At 46.6% G+C, this 23,591-nt stretch overlaps 2 protein-coding genes across 8 annotated transcripts in view; one reads left to right on the forward strand and one right to left on the reverse strand.

Moving 5' to 3' along the window:
* COL4A4 (collagen type IV alpha 4 chain) overlaps positions 1–5,051 on the forward strand; it is a 125,044-nt gene extending 119,993 nt beyond the window's left edge. For all 5 annotated transcript variants that reach the window (XM_082690159.1, XM_082690160.1, XM_082690157.1 and 2 more), the window contains one exon: positions 123–5,051. In XM_082690159.1, the coding sequence (XP_082546285.1) occupies positions 123–386 (264 nt within the window). In that variant the 3' untranslated portion in view covers positions 387–5,051. The remainder of the gene's footprint in view (positions 1–122) is intronic.
* Positions 5,052–10,676: 5,625 nt separating this feature from the next.
* RHBDD1 (rhomboid domain containing 1) overlaps positions 10,677–23,591 on the reverse strand; it is a 124,317-nt gene continuing 111,402 nt past the window's right edge. For 2 of the 3 annotated variants that reach the window (XM_082690167.1, XM_082690168.1), the window contains one exon: positions 10,677–12,162. In XM_082690167.1, coding sequence (XP_082546293.1) covers positions 12,068–12,162 — 95 coding nt within the window. In that variant the 3' untranslated portion in view covers positions 10,677–12,067. Of the gene's footprint in view, positions 12,163–21,048; positions 21,154–23,591 lie in introns of all 3 variants that reach the window. The other variant, XM_082690166.1, reaches the window with a different exon arrangement.

Consider the following 23,591-nt stretch of genomic DNA (forward strand, 5'->3'; position numbering starts at 1 on the left):
TTCCCTTCCCCTGCGGAGCCTACCTAGTTCGCCCCTCCTGGGAGCCTTTCGCGTGGCGCGGGCTGGGTCTGGGGTCGTCCGCCCGTTGTCTGAGCCCTCACTCTGGCTTGTTGTCCTGGCAGCACACGGGGGCTGGGGACCAGGGAGGAGGGCAGGCCCTCATGTCCCCTGGCAGCTGCCTGGAAGATTTCCGAGCCGCGCCGTTCCTCGAATGCCAAGGCCGCCAGGGAACTTGCCACTTTTTTGCCAACAAGTATAGCTTCTGGCTGACGACCGTAAGAGCCGACTTGCAGTTTTCCTCTGCACCGACGCCGGACACCTTAAAGGAGAGCCAGGCCCAGCGCCAGAGGATCAGCAGGTGCCAGGTGTGCATGAAGTACAGCTAGAGAAGCCGCAGCTCGCCAGCATGTCACCTGGGGAAATTGCCTGGGGGCCCTGGGGGTGCCCAGGCTGCGCTGAGACATTCATGGTGCTCATTTCAGACCCCAGTTTCAGCGGCCCCTTCCTTTCCCTGAGGTTATCCCCACCTTCCTCTCATCCCTTCCTTTGTTCAGGACGAGATTAAGCAAATGTTCCTCTTACGGATTTATTTGCACCTACCAATTTAGATGAAACCCAGATATTCTTATGTTTTTGAGGATGATGGAAGAGCTGGCTTTATTTAAAACGATGCTAATTCACAGGAAGGCAAAGAGATGATAAAGGCCAGATTACAAATTACATTACTGAAAACTTCGCTCATTGGTTATAGCATCTCAAACAATTGACGTCAATTACTCTATAATAGGGTGGGCTTCTGGACGGATTTTATAGGAGAAAAAAATAAATAGGCCAACAAATGAAACTAGAAAGTGGAGATTTCCAACCTCTCAAAATGATTTCCTCTGTAATCTGTTTTCCCATGCACTTTAAATAATTGTAAAACCGTGACCCAAGGAGATGCTAAAAAAAAAAAAAAAAAGAAAAGAAAAAAGAAAAAGAAAGAGAGAAAAGGAAAAAAAATCCACACAGAGAGCGGTAACAGTTCATTTCAAAGCAGAATGAATCATTATGCCAGGAAGGACCACAGTCTCTGCATTCCAGAGATGCTGCATTAGCATAAACACATCACAGATGAACATAAAACGTGTTCTCTTCTGCATTTTTCAGAGAATGGAAATGCCTACTTTGGCAACTCTTTTGAAAAGTAGCATTTATGGAAAAAAATATATTCAATAAGGGATTAAGAGCCTAAGAGCTATTAATGAATATTAAGGCAGTGATTCACAAAAATGGACTCCCCATTGCCGTGAACTTCCAAACAGACGGCATTTGCCCAGTCGGGGTCCAGTGAGTCTTTGGTGTGTGCGTGCTAATGGGACTGAAGCCACATGGGGCTTCGCTCAGACACACCAGCTCACACAAAGCATCCTGCTCCCCTCCCCAGGAGCCCTGCAGAGCTGCCTTGCAGCCCGCCAAGGACGCTTTTCCTCCAAAACATAATGGCATTTCATACGGGGAAGTGACAGAGCTATCATTATGCACTTGGGAGAAAATTAAGGGCCAGCTTAATTAAACTTAGGTAAGAAGATTCATGTAAGTCATGGTGACCCGGCCAGGAAGATATGGTGCTATTTTAGAAAAAAAGCAAAACTAAAAACCCCCCAAAACCTGCAATTTGAATTTTATGTGCCTGTTACTGGTTTTTACAGAAACATCCCGTTTTTCCAATTTTAAAAACATTCTTCTATTTTTTGTCAGTATTCTACCAAGGCAGCCATTTGACATTTGGAATTAATATTTTCTATAAAAGTTCAGAAGATATATCAATTTAGTATGAGTAGTTTTCTGAATAGGAAAGGATACATTTCCTATTCTAGTAGGGATTCAGCAATCTAATCCAAAAAATCAGAAAGCTTGTTGGAAATAAATTAGAGGAAACCTGCCTTCCTCATTTAAAAACATGTCATTTTAGAAGAAAAATAAAGAGATTTCTCATGAGCAAGCGATACTCATTTCTGTGCTTAGTTTCAATGCACTTAAAAATAATTGAGAGGAGAAAAACTCAATTAAAATTTTGTTTATAAGAGATGTTTTCCTTGCCAAACATTGATTAGCAACGAGCTCTTATATGTAGAACATATTTCAAATGAGTCTTGCTATGGGCTACTCCCAGGATGGCAATTTATTTTAAAACTTTCCAGTAAAAAGGAAAAAAAATGTACATTTTAAGATGAAAGCAGAGTATTTCATGGTTCATTTGACCCATTTATTGATTGTTTTTAATCATGCTACGACATGTTAAGTATTTCTGAGCACCTGAAATTTAAGCTGATTTCAACCTCGTTTATAATTACAATTTTCCATTTCCCAAGTTTTATTACATTTTACCAAACGTCAAGCCTTCTAAAATTTCATCTTGTTCATTCATGAATTTGGTCTGGGAAGAGATAAGGGTGAGAAATAGGACATTGGAGACGTGCTTTGTGTGGTGAAGTATTTTACCCGTATTAGAATATTATCTTAGTAAGCTTGCCAAATACATCTTAAAACACAGGCTGAATTAAGTGTGCAATTTACTCCACGGTGAGCCTGGGATTGTGTTTGAGACTGTTCAAAATACTGGCATTGCAAGATCCCCTCTCTAAATGTTGCATAATTGTTGCCTTAAAGGGAAAACAGTGGGACAGATAACTCCTCAGATTAGAAGACTCTGTTTTCTTCACCACCTTAAATATCAGTACTTTGAAATGTCCTTTTTCTGTGAAAGATGAACAAACCTTTATGCTGGCTAATCCATGACTGGTGAGGATCCTTGTCACCATTCCTTCCTAGGAAGCCTCTCCCCCACCTTGCTGGTTGGAAAGCATCTAGACTGTCCAGTGGGGACTGCTCTGGGTCCCCCGGGGAGGACAGGATGTTTCCTCCTGGGTTCTCATGCTCAGTCAGTGGAGCCCATGCATGTCCATGCAGGTGTCCTGGTACCCAGGCCTCCATGCTGCCAGTGGTGGGTCGCTCATTCCTTGTCCTCCCGTATCTCCCAGACCAAAACTTAAGAGGCCACTTCCGGTGGATGGCTGCCTTCCCCTCTGGCCTTACAGTGTCTCCTTGCAGCATTTTTCTTTCCCCCGTATTCTTGATGGTAAACAGCTCCCAGCTGATGCCTCTACTTGTCAAATCCCATTCATCTCTCCAAGATGCAAACCTGATTTTTTTTTTCCTTTGCCTTAAAAATTGCTCGATGACTCCTGTGGCTGTACAGTCCAAGTGACTTCCCATGGGGTGACAGGCTGCACGCAGCTCACCTGTGCACGCATCCCAGAGACATGTTCCCAGCTCTGTGACCCGGCTCCTGCTCTTTCTCCCAGTGATGTCCCAGTTCCAGGACCTTTACCGGGGACACAACTGCTTCTTTACAGACTGAAGGAGCTGGAGCAGAGAGTGGGTGTGAATTTCCCCCCGGGAGACTCGGACTCCCTTCCTCCACTCCCAGGACAACAGATGGGCCTGGCCGCTCTCCCGTGCTCCCGCCTCGCTCCTGTAAGGTGTCCTCGTACTTCCTCCAGGCACGTGCTCCAATGCAAGCCTCTTGAGGGCAGGGCGAAGCTTCACTCAACTGTATGCCCAGAGCCTACACAGAGCTGAGCCCATTATTGATAATTCTGCTTTCAGTGAATTATCATTAAGTATCATTAGGAGTTAGATACTTAATTTCATACTTAATTTCAGTAAGCATCATTAGGAGTTAGATCTGTGCATGTAGGGTTCTCGCGGACAAAATGGTAACAAGTATAAGTCATTTCTTGTTTCAAAGTACATGAATGCACCCACAGATCTACACACCCACGGTCTCCTCTTTGCAGTGACGGTCAGAAAGCCCATTAATAAGCTGCATTCATTACCCCCTGAAATTCAGCTTGCTTTTCCACTGAAATTTCAGAAATGATAAGATCCCTGAGGTTTGGTTGAGAGAAGGCTCTTCATTGAAATGGGACAAGACTTAACTCAGGCCATAACCTGTACTCTCCCATCATGTGAGATCTTCCCAGTCAAGATCCCATCGACAAAGTTTGTATACAAGTTTTCGGTGCTTAGAAAAATAGTCAACAAAAAGTCCAAAACTGGATTTTACCAGATTTGATTCTGAGCCTCTTGTAGATTATAATAAAGGAAGCCAGCTCTATGCGATCCAGGAAATCACCTTAGATTTGTTTCTATCAGCTCATCCAACAAATCTGATAAGTTTTACTTTTATTTGTTACGACTTCAGGAACAGTGAGAAAACGTGGATTCTGGAGCTGGTTTGAAGCCGGCTCTATCACTGCCCCACTGTACCACCCGGGGTGAGTTACACCTCCTCTCTAAACCCCAATTTCCTCATTTATAAAATGGGACCTAATACCTACTCTTCCATCGAAAACTCAGTTAGATTATATGTCTAACACATAGCAGTCGTTGTGCATATACTCTGGTCACATCTTCTATTTAAAACAATCTAACATGAGAAAACATTTCTTTTTTTTTTTTTTCCATAGTAGAATTATATTAGGGTTCTTCCAGGGCATATAAATAACTGATTAGAATTATTTATACCTGGTCAATTTTTATGTCTTTAGGGATGTTATTTTATTTCAGTTCTCAAAGTTACTGTAACCACCCCCCCTCTCCACACACACACAGAATCACAATTTCCTACAGGGACATTATCAGGAAGTTCTGCAGGGAACAAAACAATTGACATTAAAAATCAGTACTCTGCAATTGTCACAGTTATTATCTGCCGGAGACTCTGCATAATGCATTTTAAACCACCGAGGCTGGCTGCCACATCCATGTGAAATGCTTGAATTTTATGGTGCTTAAATATTTAATGATTCATAGGAAAAAATGTGAGACGTGTCCAATAAATTGCATCTCTTTCTCTATCCCATGGTTGTAAAATATAAAGATTTTCAGCCATGTAACATTTGCAAGATACCTGGTCTGTGATTGTCATTTCAATCTTTGTTGTATTCCAAGTTATAATATTGTTCATTACATATATAAAATTCTGTGATGACCTCCAAAAACAACTGTGTTTTATCTGGTGCATTTATTTTCTTTCAAGCCGAAGTAAGCTTACTTTCTGATGTACCTCACTCCTACTGTGGCCCATTTAGGAGCTGGCTTAGAGGGGAGAATGGGTTAGATGGTCAAGGTGTAGACTATAGGGGAAAAGAAGATGGGCAGAGTGTAGAAAGTGCCCCTTTTGAGGAGAAGATAGAATTCTGAGGCTCTGGGAAGTGCTGGCCAGCACACAGTAATAGGATAATCAGGTCTCAGGCCAAAGGGTCAACATCAGCCCCTGTTGAGTTCCATGGGCAACTGGAACTAGGTGGGGGGCCCTGTGGACCCGTGCGGACCTCAGTTGTCCCATTAGTTGAAGGAGAGTTAGACCATCTGCTTCATAGGTTTGTCCTGAGGATTAAAAGTTAGGGATACAACTACAAAGAGAAAAAAATGCCGGGTGCTATCACTGATAACTATATTAACTAGAAGTTAGGTGTTAGGCATTGGTAGTCAATAACTTTTCATAGAGTTCCTCTTTCTAAGTCGGAGTATTTGGTCCAACCTCTCACCTGATAGAGAAAGAAAAGTATTTAGCATTTCTTGGGCACCTACTAAATGACAAGAACTATATTAACCCTGTTGTACGTGCTCCTCCTCAACCTCCCAACTCTATTTTATAGACAAGAAGACTCAAATTTAGGGAGAATAAGTAGGTTCCACAGTCAGCACCCAGTGGAACGTGAACCCTGGTCTGTCACTAAAGATTGTGCTCTTTTCCATTAAACCATCACCTCCCAGAAGCTTTCGCATTTGTAGGTTTGCTAGTAAAGGGTCTCATGCAGATGTCACTGTGAACTGTTGCTCTCACTGCAAAGTCCCAGGTCACACATCCTCCCACAGCCTGCCCAGCTCAGTGTGGAGATGGTCTTCAACTGCCCTTGGCGGGGAGGAAGGTGGGGAACCTCTGAGGACAAAGTGATCTGGGGGGTATCCAAAAGGCCTGCTGTATCTCGGGTCCTCTGAAAACCAGCCAGGCCTCCAGAGCCCCTTGATGTCTATTCCAGGTCAGCCATTCAGGAGAACCTTTCTGAGTTGGATAAAGGAGTATCTGGAGGTCTTTCCCTGGAGGCTGGGTCACTGTGGCACCAGCCAGCTTAGCTATTTTCATTCTCCTGTTTGCCAGCAAGGCACTTCCTGTCATGCACTATCTGGGCTTGCATCCTCAATGATAAATACCTAGGGTTCTTTATCAGCTAACACTGCAATTCTCAACCAGTCATCATTTTCATCTCTTTGGAAAAAGGAAGAACATTGAAAATGAATAAAAAGCTTTGGTTGCCAAGTAGCCCATCTGCTTTACAGTACACACAATACATGGGGATCCTCCGTGACCACGTGGGCAGGTCGGACCCACTGTCGATGCTGCTGTCACCATAAGGAGTCACCAGCACCTTGCACATCTATGGTGTCTCAAGCCATTCTAGTTCTGACCCCCACAGCTGCCGCTCACAAGGACTTGTGATTGCCACCTTGTGTGAAAGAGGGGAGCGGTGTGTGGCTGCAAGTAAGTTCTTCCCTTCAAACTTCCTTCTGCTGAGATCAAGCCCGCTCTTTGCTGCTCCTTGAGACCGGAATGGCAGATGGTGCTGCCAGACATTGCCTGCTGATCCCGGATCCCTCACCTCAACCCTCCCAGCTTCGGGATCCCAAATGAAAACAGGGGTGGCCTGGTTCTCTGACAGGATGCTTCTCACAATCCTACCAGATAACGGATGATCTTTTTTTTTTTTTTTAAATTAACAGTTTTATTTATTTGAGAGAGGGGGAGTCGGGGAGGAGGGCAAAGGGAGAGGGACAAGTGACTCCACACTGAGCACGGAGCCTGACAGAGGCTGGATCCCAGGACCCCGAGATCACCACCTGAGCCGAAACCAGAGTCTGATGGTTAACCCACTGAGCCACCCAGACGCCCCCGATGGTCATCCCCAAATGCATTTGTGCGCACTGAAATTTGAGAAGGATTTTGGTGACTAGAAACTACCTCAGTGTGGAGATGGCTCAGCCACAGGTGGCTCAGTTGGTTAAACATCTACCTTTGGTTCAGATCATGATCCCAGGGTCCTGGGATTGAATCCCGCATTGGGCTCCCTAGGAAGCCTGCTTCTCCCTCTGCCTTCTGCTCCCCCTGCTTGTGCTCTCTCTCTTTCTCTCTGACAAATAAATAAATAGTATTTTTTTTTAAAGATTTTATTTATTTATTTGTCAGAGAGAGAGTGAGCGAGAGCGAGCATAGGCAGACAGAGGGGAAGGCAGAGTCAGAGGGAGAAGCAGGCTCCCTGCGGAGCAAAGAGCCCGATGTGGGACTTGATCCCAGGACGCTGGGATCATGACCTGAGCCGAAGGCAGCTGCTTAACCAACTGAGCCACCCAGGCGTCCCAAATAAAATAGTATTTTTAAAAAAATATTCCACACATAGAGGAGATCATACAGTATTTGTCTTCGTCCGTCTTACTTCACTTAGCATAATGTCCTCAAGGTCCATCCATGTTGTCACAAATGGCAGGATTTCCTTCTTTCTCATGACTGGATAATATCCCATTGTAAACAGATACCACATCTTCTTTATCCATTCATGCACATGTGGGACCTGTTAAAATGCAGGTTATGATTCCTATGGTGTAGAGGCAGGAGTCCGAATTTCCAGCAAGTTCTAGGTGATGCTGGACGCGCCGGCCCGGAGCTCACACTCCCAAGCCGCTGGAAATTTGGCCCTCGTGCTATTCTTTAATGAGATCCTCAAGAACTTGTTCAGTTGTTTTAAGGATCATCTGCTACTACTAAGGATGTGCAGGATATTTTTAAATTACTGATGGAGGGATCTTACAAAGAGAACACATCTCAAGGTTAAAATCAGACAGTAACTTTTAAGGGCCTCAAATAAATACCAAGAATCTATGAAGTCCCAGACTTTCCTTTGATTTGTTCTTGCTTGTAGCACCTCCCTCCAGACACGACACTGGGTATTCAGGAAGGAATAAAAGGAGAGCAGCCACTTCACCACTTCCTGGCAGGAAGCCCGGCCAGCGGGTGAGCGGCTTATTCCAACGCTTAGAAAAGGGACCCGCATCGCATCGGCTGGGTTTATAGGGAGCTATACGGCAGGGCTCTGTTTCTCAGGTTCTGCTTGTGAGTGCCCCAGATTCCAAAAGCCTCTTAAAGCCACACAATACTACCGCTTTTGATCATCCCATTCTCTTCCCAAGCACCAATATATATCACTATCCAATTTAATTTCTACCAGCCATGTTCCAGTTTTCATTGATTAAAGCATAAATCATACATTCAAATCTGCCAGTTCATTTCTGTCATCTGAACAAGATGTCAAGATCACTCTCTGCCCTTAAATGTAACAGAAGGAAAAAACAAAAAACAAGAAACAAAAAACAAACAAACAAACAAAAAACAAAAAACCATGTTTGTATGGACACATCAAAAGTATTCCTACAAAGCATACTGACTGGATTTGGTGGTATACACACGGAGTCCTCAGGGATACAAAAGTCTGAAATTCTTTCTACGGGCAAATCTTTCCTTCAAGTTATTCCTTCCCTGATGTGATTCAAGAAAACACCAAAAAACCACAACAGTGGTTTAGCAACACACCTATCTTTGTATATGCCACTGGCGATGGTACCAATGAGCTTCTCTCTGTTTCAGTCCACAGGCATTTATTGGTTCCGACATTCCAGACAGAGCATTGTTTGAGGTATAGTGAGGAGATACACAGAAACGGTCATGGTCCCTGCCTCAAGTTTACAATCTAGAGAGAAAAGACATTCTCCCACAGCGATTCCAAAAGGCTGTGGAATGACCAACAGCCAACAAGAGCAGTAGATCCTTCTGGTTGTGGTATCTGGTAGAGCTGAGGAAGAGGTATTTCAAGTATCAAGGAGAGGAACAAACTGACAGATGTTAAGGTCCTCTAGGTAGATACTCTGTGGCTCTAACGTGCAAGAGTGGGGCAAACACCCACACCCAAACCCAACCCCAAAACCAAAAACCGGGTAAGGATTGCAATATCCCACGAGAAGGGAAAGGAAGAGCTGTCTATACAAGGTCTGATAAAAATGACCAACTGAACACAATTCTTTAAGGACTACTGAGCCTCTCGAGGCACAAAGCCAGGGTACGAGGAGGCAGCGCTGTCCCACCCTCTCTGTCTTATGGGCTGTTCAGGGTGGCAGGTCTCATCTCTTGTATACCCCTTTCTCCAGAGGCAGCACAGGGATCTGCAACGTAGGCTGGGCCTGCTCCCACCAAACCCTGCCACTCACTGCAGGCCCACACCTTGGCAGCACGTGGTTTCGAAGGATGGGGGGGGCAGTGGGAGGAGCTCGAACTAGCAACGGAGGACTTTGGAACCACCGGCAGTGTGCGCGCAGGGTAGTTACAAGGAAGCCGCGGTAACCATTGCCTCATCTTCAGAAAGATTCTGAATTGAGAGGTCTCCTGAGGGGGTTGACCACCATCAGTTTGGCAACCGGATGCTTAGTAGGCAGTCAGGAATTTGCTATTAACCAAACTACTAACCAAATTAAAAAAAAAAAAAACAGCCCTAGATGCTTATTAAAGGTAATTTGTCTAATATACGTGTTTTGTCTTTCTCCTCCCAATTCCAGTTTGTTGACATAACTTTGAGGATTCGTTATTGCAGGGGAAAAAAAAATAGGATGGATGCTGAAAATAATAAGCATTGGTCACAGGCCAGCCGATCGACAGCAAAGCAATCAGTGATGTCCAGAACATCTCCATTGTTGCACTAAGATACCCGGTTCGGGTTTGTAACTAAGACGGCCTTTCCCACATCTCTGACGCTGACTGATGTTCATAAAGAAGGAGCGCCTCTTGTAGTACTGATACCACACGAAATCCAATTCCAGTGTCCTTGCATGTACTTGCGTAAGAACAGAGAGCTACGACCCCCAGACTCAAAAGCAGGAAAAAAAATGCTTCTAGATTAACAGTGGTTGGACTTGAATATCATTGAAGAACAGTTTGGTGGGAAAACATTCAGGGAGTGCCTCCCAGGAGCCAGGGTTAGCCCTTGGGTGGTGGCGGGGGGAGCGAGGGACAGTGCACAAAGACAAGACACAGTCCTTGTCCCTGAGCCATGAACAGTTCATGCTCCCTGGGCAGAAGGCACACTTTTGTGTACTGGTGCACAAACAGTGACAGGGCAGGACATGGGTGCTCTCAAAGAATGGCCCTTCCAATGTGTCGGAAGAATGGGAGTCAAATCCGTGGAGTTTAGGAGCGAGAGAAATGACACTTAACTTGAACATTTTAACATGGTTAAGGCTACCAGACTCAGAAACACAACGCATGTTATAAACACGGTGCAAGCAGATGCACATGGGTTATAAAGGAACCCGTGGAGCCCAGGCACCCTCATGGAGGTCAGGATACCCCCAGGACCTGGGGCTTCTCTTAGCTTAGGGCCTTTCCCAGATCAATCTGGAAAAGGAAACAGATACAAAACCACAGGGCTGTTATGCTCCAAGTTTGTCAAATGTGTACAAAGAAAAACTGAGAAAGCCGTGCCCCCAAACTGTTACTCTTGGGTACGTATAAGTGGTGACAATATGGCTGATTTTAACACTGCACGTGTATTTATTTGTATTTTTATATTGTGAATTTTCTCAGTGGAGACATAGTACTTATGAAGTGTATTTTCCCGATTATATAGTTCTTGCTTTATTATCACATAAATCAGTCTTCCTGATTCCAAAAGCAGTACACATACACACAAATACACACATTTGAAAAAACTGCAATAAAAACCAGAAAGCAAAATCCTATGTGCTCTAACCCCAAAGATAACCTCTGTTAACATATGGGCGTATCTGTTTGCTTTGTGCACACAGAGGCATATATATTACTTCTGTTATCACAAAATTATATATAAATGCTAGGCGTATAAATGAAAGTAGGAGGATACTTTTCTCTTTCCAACGCTCTTTAAACACAAATATCTCAGCGACAGTAAGACATCAGAGGTATCTTTGTCCTTTTATTCATGGAATACAAGCACCAGGAGTAACATGTGCGGCCCGTGGTCTCTGATGCTGCAGTGGTCCTGGGCCCGGACAAGACACATGGCTGTTACCAGGGCCGTTTAAAAGGCACCTTTTAGGAGAAAGAAATACCTCCTCCGGAGGGACTTCTCCATGACCAGCCCAGCAGACAACTTTGCCTCCCTCTGCCTATAGCTCCTGCTGCTTCATAACACAGGTCAGAGCTCTGGGAACCTACCCTGTCCTCAGCTGGTGGGCGGGGCTGCTGCAAGCCCAGAATGCTGATGCCACCTGACATGGAGCGGAGTGTGTCGCTGGTTTCCCCACCTGAGGTCTTACCCAAGCTTTTCCAGCCAAACATTCTATAAAGGCAGAGTCACGTAAGAGCCAAGGGGGGACGAGGTCAATGCCATCCAGGCATAAGGGCACAAGGAACTGAGGCGCCTGGGTGGGGGGTGACCAGAACAACATCCCCTTACGGTGGCCACCTCTGTTCCCGGGAGGTCACCATGGCAGCGTGTCAGGAGGCCCAGGGATGGCTTCGCGCTTCCTGCCAGGTCGAGCGTGGGGCATGCTGGCCATGATGGGGGGCCCGATCTTCCAGGCCCGTGAAAGTCACGGTCTTTAGGGACCGAACGAGGTCGAGGCACCATTGTGCGAGCAGCCCGAGAGAGAGAGAGAGAGAGAGAGAGAGAGAGGCGTGTGGAGGTGGGTCGCTATGAGGTGGAACTGCGCTTCTACCTGTCGGGGAGCAGAAGCCAGGAGAAGGGCCGCTCCCCGGACAGCTGGGAGCTGTACCCAGAAGGCTGCTCTCCAGACAAGTCAACATGGCTGTGCGCGGAGACCCACGGGGTCCCCGGGATGGCGGAGTGAGGCCCATGGCAGAGGAGGCTGCACTGGGCTTCGGTGCAGAGGCAGGCTCGGGGAAAGAACCACACGGGTCGTAATCCCGCAAGTGGGCCCCTCACTGGTGGTCAAATCTGCGAAGCCGCTGCCTTCTCATTTCTTCTTCTGCTGAGAGACGGAACCCGTAGGGCGGGGGGCTTGGCCCGCTGGTCCCTGTTGGGAGAAAGCACAAGGGAAAAATCAAAGACTGCCCATCCATCCTTCTGACATTTACAGGGCATTGTTTCCAAGGATTTCAAGGGGGAAGAAAGACTGATGGCTTGGGTGTCATCTTTATTTTAGCACGAAGCAGAAATATAACAATCATATTTCAACCTCAGCTGTCAATACTTAATTTCAACATCAAGTAAATACTTTTAGTGTGGTCCAGTCTACAAATCTAATCCACTCATTTTGAAGATTCTTGACAAAAATCCTCACCCCCCCCCCCATCATTCTTTGTAATTTACATCATCTCATGTCTACAAGGTCCCCAGGGCTGATTTATTATTTTATGCCCAGAACTTGCTGTTTCTAACTTCCCCACCAAGTATGTGGTTTGGGGTTTCTTCATCAGCCTTCAGTCCTCCCTCCTCTTTCTCCCTCTGCCCAGTGGCCTCCTGCAGCCCCTGATGCCCACCCCAGCCAGAAGGAATCAAGTCTGCTTGAGACACACACGTGCCACTGAGCACCAGGGGCCACAGAACAGGGGCCCAGTTACCACAATGACCATTAACTGGGAAGGCAGAAAAAATGCAGGTGTAACATCTAAAAATTATATAAAGGACCATGGACATCGTTCCTGAAAAGGGTTTCTGTTCATTCTCCAAGAGCGGTGCCTTTTCCAAGATGTTCCCAGGTCATGGGAATGGATAGAATGATTGTTAAGAAACACTACAGTGAAAAAATGTTAGAGAAAGCCCAGGAAACTAAGCGGCCTTCTCACAAGGGAGGACGAACAGTGCAGGACATCACCTCCCCGTGGAACTGGAGAAACCGAGCCTGGGAAAGCAGAGAGTGGAATGGCAGCTCCCCGGGGCCAGGGGAGGAGGGGCTGGGGAGCTGCTGTTGAAGGGCGCAAGTAAGTAAGACCTGGAGATCGAATGCACATCGTGACTATAGTCAAGAATACGATATTACAAACTTCAAGGTTGCTAGGAGACCCAATCAACTGTTTTCAACACAAAAAAGGAGCTGATAAGTGTGTGCCATGTACAAGGGCTCACTGACGCCCCTGAGGCAATCATACCACAATATACAAATGTAATAAAGCAGCACGTACATGCCTTAGGTTTACACAATGTTGTATGTTGGTTACGATGGATAAAAAAAAAAAAAAAAAAATTGATGAAAAAAAAAAACTAGTCTGCTCAGTCCACCACTAGAACTTCAGTGGTCAGATGACGAGCAATTTTCAAAAGGCAGGCAAAAGGTAACTCCTCTTTCATTTTGTTTCTTCCCCAACACGTACCCCTGTTTGGTTCTTTCTTTTTGAGACCATGGGAGAAGTACACCCCCCACCGCAGCCATTCCTGCCTAGGAACCCACACGTGGGCTGGGCAGGCCTGGCCCCGTGCTCACTCCAGCTGGCTACACTCCGCTCCAAGGGTTTTTGGAACAGCATAACCTACATTGATTCATCAACCTTCGTTAAGGATGGCACTCAAACATAGATCGGGCTTGTTAAGACTTTCACCGTAAGGAGTTTATGAATACTATTAAGACTGAAGTTTAACTGGATATGGTTTGGGCTTATGTATCTGAAAAGGAATTTTTTACAAAGATGCAAATGCCTTGAAATTACATAAAGTGGTGCCTGGGTTGCTCAGTCAGTTAAGTGTCTGACTCTTGACTTTGGCTCAAGTCATGATCTCAGGGTCATGAGGTCGAGCTCTGCTTCTGGCTCTGTGCTTAGTGGGCAGTCTGCTTCTTTCTCCTTCCCCCTCTGCCCTTCCCCTTCTCTTGTTCTCTAAAAGAAATAAATCTTTTTTAAAAAAAGAAGTTACAGTGAAACTCATGAATCCAATTACCATTAGTTATTGCTTAAATCTGTTGTATATGATGAGCTCCAAACCCAGCTTTCCCTTTGACAGTTGTTTTCACAATAAGACGGTTCTTCACTGCACTGGTGAGTGCAGGCTAGTACGTGACACCCGTCCCAGCAGGCAGGGAGCCTTGAGAGAGAGCTGTGGGCAGAGTCGGAGGCAGGCTCGACGTGGCGTGTTGAGTGCGGGCCACGGGCCATGAGCCCATGGAAGCTGCAAGAGTGCTCAGAATCCCAAAGGGAGTCACCGTGTCCACAAGAGAAAGCCTGAGAATGAACATTCCCATGGAGGGAGGGACATAAAGCTGCAGGCCAAAGGCTCATGGGGTCCAGTTTTCGAAATGAGCAGCCCACACGCATGTACTCTAGACTCGCTCACAGGGCATCCGGGGAGAACGGGGCTGAGCCGAAGGAAGCGCCACGTACTGAAGCCGACAGCTCACATCAAGGAGCAATGATCACTCTCGGGCTCAGAGAGTCCTTTTAAGGTGGCGTAGGTCAGTCAGCCCGCTCTCACTGCCAATTTTGTGACCCCAAGTTTACAGATGAGTGAGCTAACGGTCAGAGAGCCTTAGGGACACACATAAGGTCATGAAGCCAGCCCATGGGGCAGCAAATCTTGCACTTGGGGATCCCCCCCTCTGTCCCCACACCCCCCATCACCGTCATACCCTCTAGCATCCGGCCAGCCCGTGTGCTCTTGCCCAAACCCAGACAGGTATGTGCAGAGCTCATGCGATCCGCAAAGAAAAAAGAAGAGAATCTGGCCCAAACTCGTCAACTCTACAGGACTCTGCTGTCACCACAGACATGACTACAAAGTGCTCACACGGGTCCCCTTAATTTCTGGCTTTCCAGGACCAGCAGAGGGTCCTGGTTCTAACCGTACCACAATAGCACCCAATTTGTAATCAGGCCTCATGTGGGTATTTAAAATCCTTCAACCTCAGTGTTTCTGGTATCACCAAAGCCGCCCCACTCTCTGAAGAAGGCCTTAAATTGCTTCATTTCAGGCTCTGAACACTCTACTGTCCTTAATCCCAGGGGTTAATTTCTTTGGAAAGTTCTCAAGTGTGAATTAATCTGTGCTGTTCTGGAGACAGTAACCTATTTGGTGTCAGTCACAAACAACACCATTTGTCACGTCTGGGCTTTCAGTCGGTGCCACCCTGGGGACAAGGTGCAGGGTGGCACTGACTGACTCTGCAGTCCTTGTCCCCAGGGTGGCACCGACTAAGCTCTGTCTTCCAATCCCCTGCTATTGACTACTTTTAAATTCGCTTCTAGGTTTCTGTAGTTTTTGATTGTGTCACGTGATCTATGACTTCTCTCTGCAGCCCCCAGGATCCTCCGCAGGCATTCCTCAAAGGGTCTTAGAAGTGGTTTCAGTCTGTAATTACATTTATTAAGTCCTTGGAGAAGATGTAGACAGGCCTCTGCTGGGTGGTAGGCGACGTAGTCCACTCTCCAGGATGTCCGGGGATGTCAGGGCAAAGGTGTTGGGAGGGCATCAGGAGAAGCTTCCAGGCCTACCTGGAACCAGAGTGTAGTGCACAGGCAAGTCTCTGTTTCACAGCTTCTGGGGGGCTCATGTATGAGGAGGGGCTACCCGGCAAGGTGACTGCAGGGTCCTTCCCACCACGGTGCAGTCTGACTGCTCGGGACTAAATTCCAACCCCTCTATTTTTAACTAGACGTCCTGGAGCAATCTGGTTACCTTCACTTGGTCTTAGTTTCCCTATCTATAAAAAGGGACAAAAGAGAAATTCACTCCCTGGATTGTTGAGAGGCAAGGAGAGAAATGTTGCACATAAAATGCATAGCGGAGTACTAAGCATGCAGTGAGTACCTGCTGAGGGCTGGATGTTATCATTTTTCATCTCTAACATCATCATGAATCATGTGTCAGATGTCTCCTTGTTAACATTGTGAACTAACTTGGTAGAAGATACACAACAAAGTGACAAAAACAGTGACTGCTCAGAAGACCCCAATTCTGTCTGAAGCCGACTTGGCAGCATTTTGTACAAAATGCAGAGATTTGCCTTCTAAGAAACAGACACGGACAAAAGGTAATCAACAACCTCCAGTGTTCCACAGCTTTTGTAACACGGAGGAGGCTTGTGGTCACTGGGAAAGCTGGCGGGCCCAGCCAAGAGCTCCTTTTCTCATTGAGTTAAATCATGCACTGAGCATCTACAGGCCTGGGTGAGACAACCCTGCTCTGGTGAACTCGGTACAGATATTAGTATTTATGAGCCCTGCCTCCGTGTCCCTGTAAATGGAGGTCAGTCCCCAATGTTACTCAAAGAAACAGTGAGCATGCTTCAAAGAACCTGAGGAACAGTGCCCATTTTAAGACGATTTAGCTCAATTATAAGCACCAGTAGTGAGATCATAAGATTTATTGATTCGTGGTTTTTGATGGAAAAATTTTCAGTTCTCTACCCTTATGTATAATGCAGTAACCTCTGCATTTTACATCTAAGGCAGGAGAAGCAATTTCATCCAGATAAGAATTGCTAAAAAGAGCACCATGAGTTGATGGCCATTTCCCCTCCTGTTCGCCATCCCTGCAAGCAGAGATGTTTAATTTGCTGGTATTCACAGATCTTGCCCATGATCTGATCAGCACTCTACACTATTCAGTGAAATTATACTGATGTGAGTCACAGGATGGCATATCATTCCCTTATATTAGGAAGCTGAAGAGGCAATCACTTTTTTTTTTAACCAGGAAACCTCTAAATAAATCACTAGTGTTCTCAGGGATTTCTACTGTCCAATGAGGGCAGAGCAGGGGACCCGCATTCTCTCCTTTAAGAAGGTTACTTATTAGAATTCCATGAATTACAAAGCTCCCAAAATGCCTTCTGAAAGGATGGTTGCTAAGTCATCTATGGACAAAGACCAAAAAGGCTAGAAGAAACTCCAAGCCCAGCAATTTGGCAAGACAATCTTTGAAAGGGGGAGATACTGGGGCACCTGGGTGGCTCAGTGGGTTAATCCTCTGCCTTCAGCTCAGGTCATGATCTCAGGGTCCTGGGATGGAGCCCCACATCGGGCTCTCTGCTCGGTCGGGGGCCTGCTTCCTTCTCTCTGCCTGTGTCTCTGCCTACTTGTGATCCCTGTCTGTCAAATAAATAAATAAAAATCTTAAAAAAAAAAAAGAAAGAAAGAAAGAAAAGGGGAGATACTTAAGGACATAAGACCACTTTGCTTTTTGAGTCACTGACTATAACCTCTATCTATCCATCTATCTATCTCTTTAAAAAGAGTCTGAAATTCACCTAAAACTTCAGAACTCCATACAAATGGAAGCTTTGTTGGGGTTTATAGGAAAGGTAACGTTTAGAAGTGACTTGAGAGAGGGAATAATCCCATTTCGACTCCTCAACCATTCAAGTCAGCCACTGTGGGGTATTTCTTTGTTCTGAAATAGTATCTGGACCCTCAAAATGAGAAGCTTTGAAACAGAGACCCATGGGGCGCCTGGGTTAAGCCTCAGTGGGTTAAGCCTCTGCCTTTGGCTCAGGTCATGATCTCAGGGTCCTGGGATTGAGCCCCACATCGGGCTCTCTGCTTGGTGGGGAGCCTGCTTTCCCCTCTCTCTCTCTCTGCCTGCCTCTCTGCCTACCTGTGACCTCTCTCTGTCAAATAAAGGAATAAAAAATCTTTGGGAAAAAAAAAAAAAAAGAAACGGAGACCAACTCAGCAGCTACATTACCTGTTGTCCTTTTCTCTCTGATCTCCAGTTAATTTGGGAAATCTTTATGGCTACAACGAACTTGACATAAGTAAGAGTATAATCCAGTTAGCAATTCAAGTAATGCAAAATATTGGGTCTAGCATGTCGGGTCCAGTGTTTCTTGCAATATAGACAAAAAAGTATGGTGTGACCTCTAGAACAGAAAGAGGAACTTCTGGAGATAAAGAACATCTGAACCACTGCTACAGGCTTGCCCTACTTATTCTCCCTCTTTTTAAACAAGTGCACAGTGTGATTAATTTTTATGAACTAAACATGTGAGACCAAAACCCAGATCAAAACCCAGAACACTTCCAGCATTCATAAACCTCTAAGTGTACCCTTCCAGTCCTGGCTCCCATAGTCGACAGTGCCCGTTATCCTGATTTCCAACAGTGTAGACTCCTTTGTCTATTTTCGTGCATATATGCATTCATATAATATGCAAGCTTTGTGCGTGGCTTCATTTAATGTTATGGTTGTGATCCATATTGCTATATGTGGTTTTTATTCTACTTACCCCTCCGAGTAAGAACTTCCTCATCTATTTATAGACAGAGGAACTGAGGCTTCAAGATTTCAAGTAACTTGCCAAGGCCCCATAGCCAGGGAGATGCTGAGTCAAGACTCAAACCCTGATGGATTCCTTTCTACTCTGCTCCAGATTTGAGGTCTATGATTTGTCTTCCTCAATCCCAAACCAGACTCTGTAAACTTAAACAATACTATTGCTTTAATCCATGACTTAGAGGCAGGATCTGAAGTTCACCTTCTGCCATAGGTAGGGCTCACTGCAAACAGGAGCCTTTCTTGGGTAACTGAAGTGAGCTGGGATCTGGCTCTCATCTGATGAGGTTCGTAGTTTTAACAACAGGCCCAGCTCTAAAGGGCAGCCTTGGTCGTTCACTATCAAGTATTTTTTAGACAGAGAACGGTTTATAACTTCTTGCAGAAATAGTTTTTGATGCACCTTCTCCCTCACTATGCTGGAGGAGCAGCAGGGGAGAAAGGAGAAGCTGAGTGTCCCCCTGTCATCAGCAATCACCGTGACACGTGGCTTTTCTTCTTAAATGGAGTCCAGTGGACACAGGATGTTAGCCTGGTTTCAAGCACACCACACACCAATTCAGCAATGCTGTGCCCGATGCTAGGCTCACCACAGCGCCGCTGCCAGCTGTCACCACACTAGGATAACACCAGTGACGAGATGCCTTGGGTGGTGCCTGTCATCTCCATGACCGGTTCCTTCCAGAAGGGGGAGCCTGGATCCCCCAGTCCCATTTACCCATTTTGCCCATCCCGATCTCCTCCTCCCCCTGGCAACCTTCCGTTTGTTCTCTGTATTTATGGGTCTGTTTCTGCTTTTTGCCTGTTTATTCATTTGTTTTATTTTTTTAGATTCCACATGTAAGTAAAAATCATATGGTGTTTGTTGTTCTCTGACATCATGCCTGCCAGGTCCATCCATGTGGTTGCATATGGCAGGGTCCCGACCTTTCTTTTATGGCTGAGGAATGCCCCACTGTATATCAGACCACATCTTCTTTATCTATTCATCTATGGACAGACACTTGGATTGCTTATGAAATGTTTTTTTAACGAATGAATATGAATTTTAATATTAAAAGACTTGCCTCTTTTTAAAATCAATCTCTTAAAACCTTTGAAAATTCCATCACCACCTTCACACTTTATCAAGATGGGTTTTTATGACACTAGAAAGGATTTTCAAACACCTTTTACATACATTTAATGACACTTTGGAATGTTTCAAATTTCCCTTGATCTAAAACAAAATGCTGTTTGGTCAGCAGTGTTGAGAGGTCTCAGTTTACCCAATCTGCTGATTTTGGAAACTGAAGAGGTTGACTATCTCTGAAAATATCCATGGGCTTTGGGACTGATTTTTTTTTTTTTCAATTCAAAATCATCTAGGAATATTTGCTAGACAAATACATGCAAACCTTGGAAAACTGGACACAGCGCTCCCTGGGGCAGAGCTGGCTCTCACTTCCGTATTCTCCTTGTCTAGTACATACTAGGGACCCTAGGTTTCTGGCTGGGATGACAGAAGCTAAACATGGGCCTCATCTTGAGACCCAGATTTGAGAACACACTTTACAACAGAGAAAAGGAAACTGAAGGCAGAACTTCCCATGTGCAAGGGAGAAGGGGGTTCTGATCAAGCACCTACATCCATGTGTGTGGACAATGCTAGAAAAAGGAGGACAACCCTCTGGGAGGTGAGGATTCCACAGGCCTCTCAGAAGCTTCAGGGTCCATGCTGACTGGTCTTGGGAGGGCAGCTGCGATGCCCTGTGTCCCGACGTTTCCGACGGACAGCCCACACCGGCCTACAGGCAGGAACACAGCGGGCTGTGCACAGTGGGGAGCTGTGGAGCACGACCACCCAGCCCACCCGTCTGCCGGACTCCTCTCTGGAAGCCCTCAGAGGCAGGAAAGGTCCACGCGGCTGTCTGCACTAGTCTCCGGACTCCTCAGCCCTCACTCAGCTCTGACCCTGTGGCCTTGTATCCCTCAGGCAGAAGCTCGCCGGTATAGGAGGAAGGACAGGCAGGAAACCCAGGAAGCTGCATTTTAAGGAGCACCCCAGGGGCTGTGTTGCAGGCGGCGTATCAAATCACTGAGAACTGCTGTGTTAAAAGAACACACCTCACCAGACATGGGTTTAGGACCCTGGACAAGTCTCCTTGTCCAGAGGAGGAGTCTTCTCCTCCCCGGGCTTGGGGCTCGTCTGGGCCTCATGGTGCTGGACTAGACGTTTTACCCTCTGCACAGAGATTCTACGACTTGTGTGGGACCCAGTGAGACAGTGGGTTGGCTGGTCTAAGCTGGGAGAGTGCGACAGCCCACCCCAGCCTCCTCCTCTACAGTCTCCAGCCTGGGCCGCTGAGCTGGAGGACCCGCCCGGCCCCCGCTGGCCAGCCTGGCTGTGACTACCCGAAGATGGGCACAAACTGGCCACGCTGTGCCCCAACTCAGCTGGTCTATTTCGGTGCCCCTCGGCTCTGACATTTTAACTTTTAGTCCACTTTTTATTTTGGAATAATTTCAGACTCACCGGAAAGTGACAGAGAGAATACAGACGATTCAATTCCACACATGTTAACATCGAACACCACGACGTGGACTAAGGACTCATTTCCAGGGACGGATGCATTACTAGTAACCAAATTCTAGACTTCATTTCAATGTTACCAGTTTTTCCACGAATTTTCTTTCTGTGTACTAGGGTCCAATGGCATACCTGGTCGACCATGTCTTCTTAGCCTCTTCTGGTCTGTGGCAGCTTCTCCCATCTTTTCTGGCTTCCTACGACCTTGATGACCTGGAGGAGTGCTGGCCAGGAAGCCTGTAGAAATGACCTTCAGTTTGGTTTGTCTGATGTTTTGAAGTGGGGCTATGGGTCTGAGCCAGAAGGCCACAGAGCTAAGGTGCCCCTTCCGTGATCGTATCCGGGGTTCCTGTGATCAGCACGACTAATTACGTCCCATGTAACCTTGAACACTTGGTTCAGTAGTGTTTGCCCGGTTCCTACACTTTTTCGATGAGTTCTAAGGGAATGAAGCCACAGACAGTTACCAGGATAAAATGGGAGAAGCAGGAGTGGGGACGTCAAGGTGTCTGCGGGCACCAGGTCCCTGAATTGCTGTGCTTCTCTCACGCTGACATGAGTGTGCGAATCGCCACGACGGTTGTTCTGAGAGTTTCCAATCCTGTAGGCTTGGTGTGCAGCCCAGGCCACCGTATTTTCAGTGAGCCCCCCAGGTGATCCTGACCCGCACCAGCTCTGGGGAACCACAGAGCTCCAGCTTGTTCTTCCAAACCAGGTTTCGTTCCAGTTTTCACACTTGCCAGCAGGTGGACCCAGAGGCCTGTGACACGGAGTCGGCTGATGAAAACTAGGGCAAATTCCAGGCAACAAAGCATTCCGCATAGTAAGCAGAATTGGGGTTATTTTGAAACAGATGGGCTCTACAGAAGCTGCCGCCCTGAATATGATGGGGCTGTTTATTGTCTCGATGGTCTGAAACCCGGGGACTACTTGCCAGCATCTAGCAGTTTCTAGGTCCTATCAGAGTTCTTCAAAAGCAGAAGAGACTGACGGGGCACTCAAGAGGGTTAGACGTGGCTATGGACGTGGATGTGGAGACAGATATTTTCACCAGCTCCTAAACTCAGAATCTACTCTTGCTACGGCGCTTGCTGCCTTGCATCCCAGAGCGCTTTTTACTGCAATGATCTGTTTCACTCCAACTCCAAATTAGAAAAGATAAACAGATACAATCTGTGCTAATAAGACAGTCTTTGGTGCGGTGATACTAGAAACGATTTATTTTAAAATGTAATCAAAGCGGTTCTGCTTATGGTCCACATTTTCACCCAAGTCCCCACTTCTACCTGACCCCGGTCCTCTTTCCTTCTGCCCCAGCAGAATATCAGGAGGGAGGACGCGAGGCTGAGAAGGGCCTTCTGGGGGCACCTGGGTGGCTCAGTGGGGTGAGCCTCTGCCTTCGGCTCAGGTCATGATCTCAGGTTCCTGGGATCGAGCCCCGCATGGGGCTCTCTGCTCAGCAGGGATCCTGCTCCCCCCACCACCTCGCCTGCTTCTCTACCTACTTGTGATCTTTGACAAATAAATAAATAAAGTCTTTAAAAAAAAAAAAGAAGGGCCTTCTGGCTCCTAGCTGTGCCTGATGCAGCAGCTGAGAGTATGCAGGGCCAGGCTTCATAAACAGAATATTCTGTGAGTTCTAGAAATCCGCAAAGAACTCTAGCATCGATGGTTGCTCCCCAGACACTTAGCTGCTGTCCTGGCCAGCCCCGCCCCAGAGGGGCTAGGAAGGGGGTCTGAGAGATAGATGGGTGGCTTGGTACTTGGTGGTCTGGCTTTCTTGGCTGCTGGCCCCTCCTCCACCCCCGTCAGCTGAGGGAGGAGGAGATGCGCTTCCTGGTGGCTGAGGCCCAGCCTGAGGTGGTGGGTCCACAAGTGCCTGGGCCAGCAGCTTCCCTGCTCCAAAGGTATAAAATGCCAGGTGTGTAGTCCACCCCCTTCCATGCTTGGGGAGTGGTGGTTCACTCAGAAACAACAAAATCCCCGATGCTACTGTTTTTTGTTCTGGCTTTCAAAGCCCCTCTTCAGACAGAGGTACAGAGAAGCATTTTGGATGACATTTAGACCTATTTCATTTCTTTTCTCACTCCTTCTGCCTTGAGTTCCAAATCAGAGATGGCTCCCATTTCAGCTCTTTAAGCAAAGGCCCCCAATAATGTTTTCATGGACTTTTGAAATCACAAACTATTTAAATTTAGACAATATTTCACTCAAAAAACCCTCAGTCTTCCGAAAAGCACTGTTTAGCCTTTGGGCATGAAAATAAAAATAAACGTCCTTCCAAGAAATCAAGGGATAAGGAAAATATGGAGAGCCAGTGTGAGAACTTGGAAAGGGAAAGGGAACCTAGGTTGGAAACCTCTGCTGACAGTGACCACCTGGGGATCAAGCCAGGTCGCCCTGGATGATGAGGGCAAGTAACCACGGGTCAGGAGCAATGAGGCTATGGGACCTTGAGAGGTGCAGGGGTTGGGACAGCTGGCTCCTAGGCTCAGTGGCCACAGGTACTAGGCCCCACAGCTACCCAATGCTTCCCTGTCACCCTGTCCTGCAAGAAACGTGGTGTGCGAGGGACTGAAGGCCAAATAATGGATCTAGAATAGGAAGCACCAAAACTGGATGTGGGGGAGCTAGGTGAGAGGCACGTTCTAGCTTGTAACTTGGGAAATCCCACA

This window comes from Mustela nivalis (genome assembly GCF_964662115.1).
Source record: "Mustela nivalis genome assembly, chromosome: 11".
Classification (NCBI taxonomy): Eukaryota; Metazoa; Chordata; class Mammalia; order Carnivora; family Mustelidae; genus Mustela; species Mustela nivalis.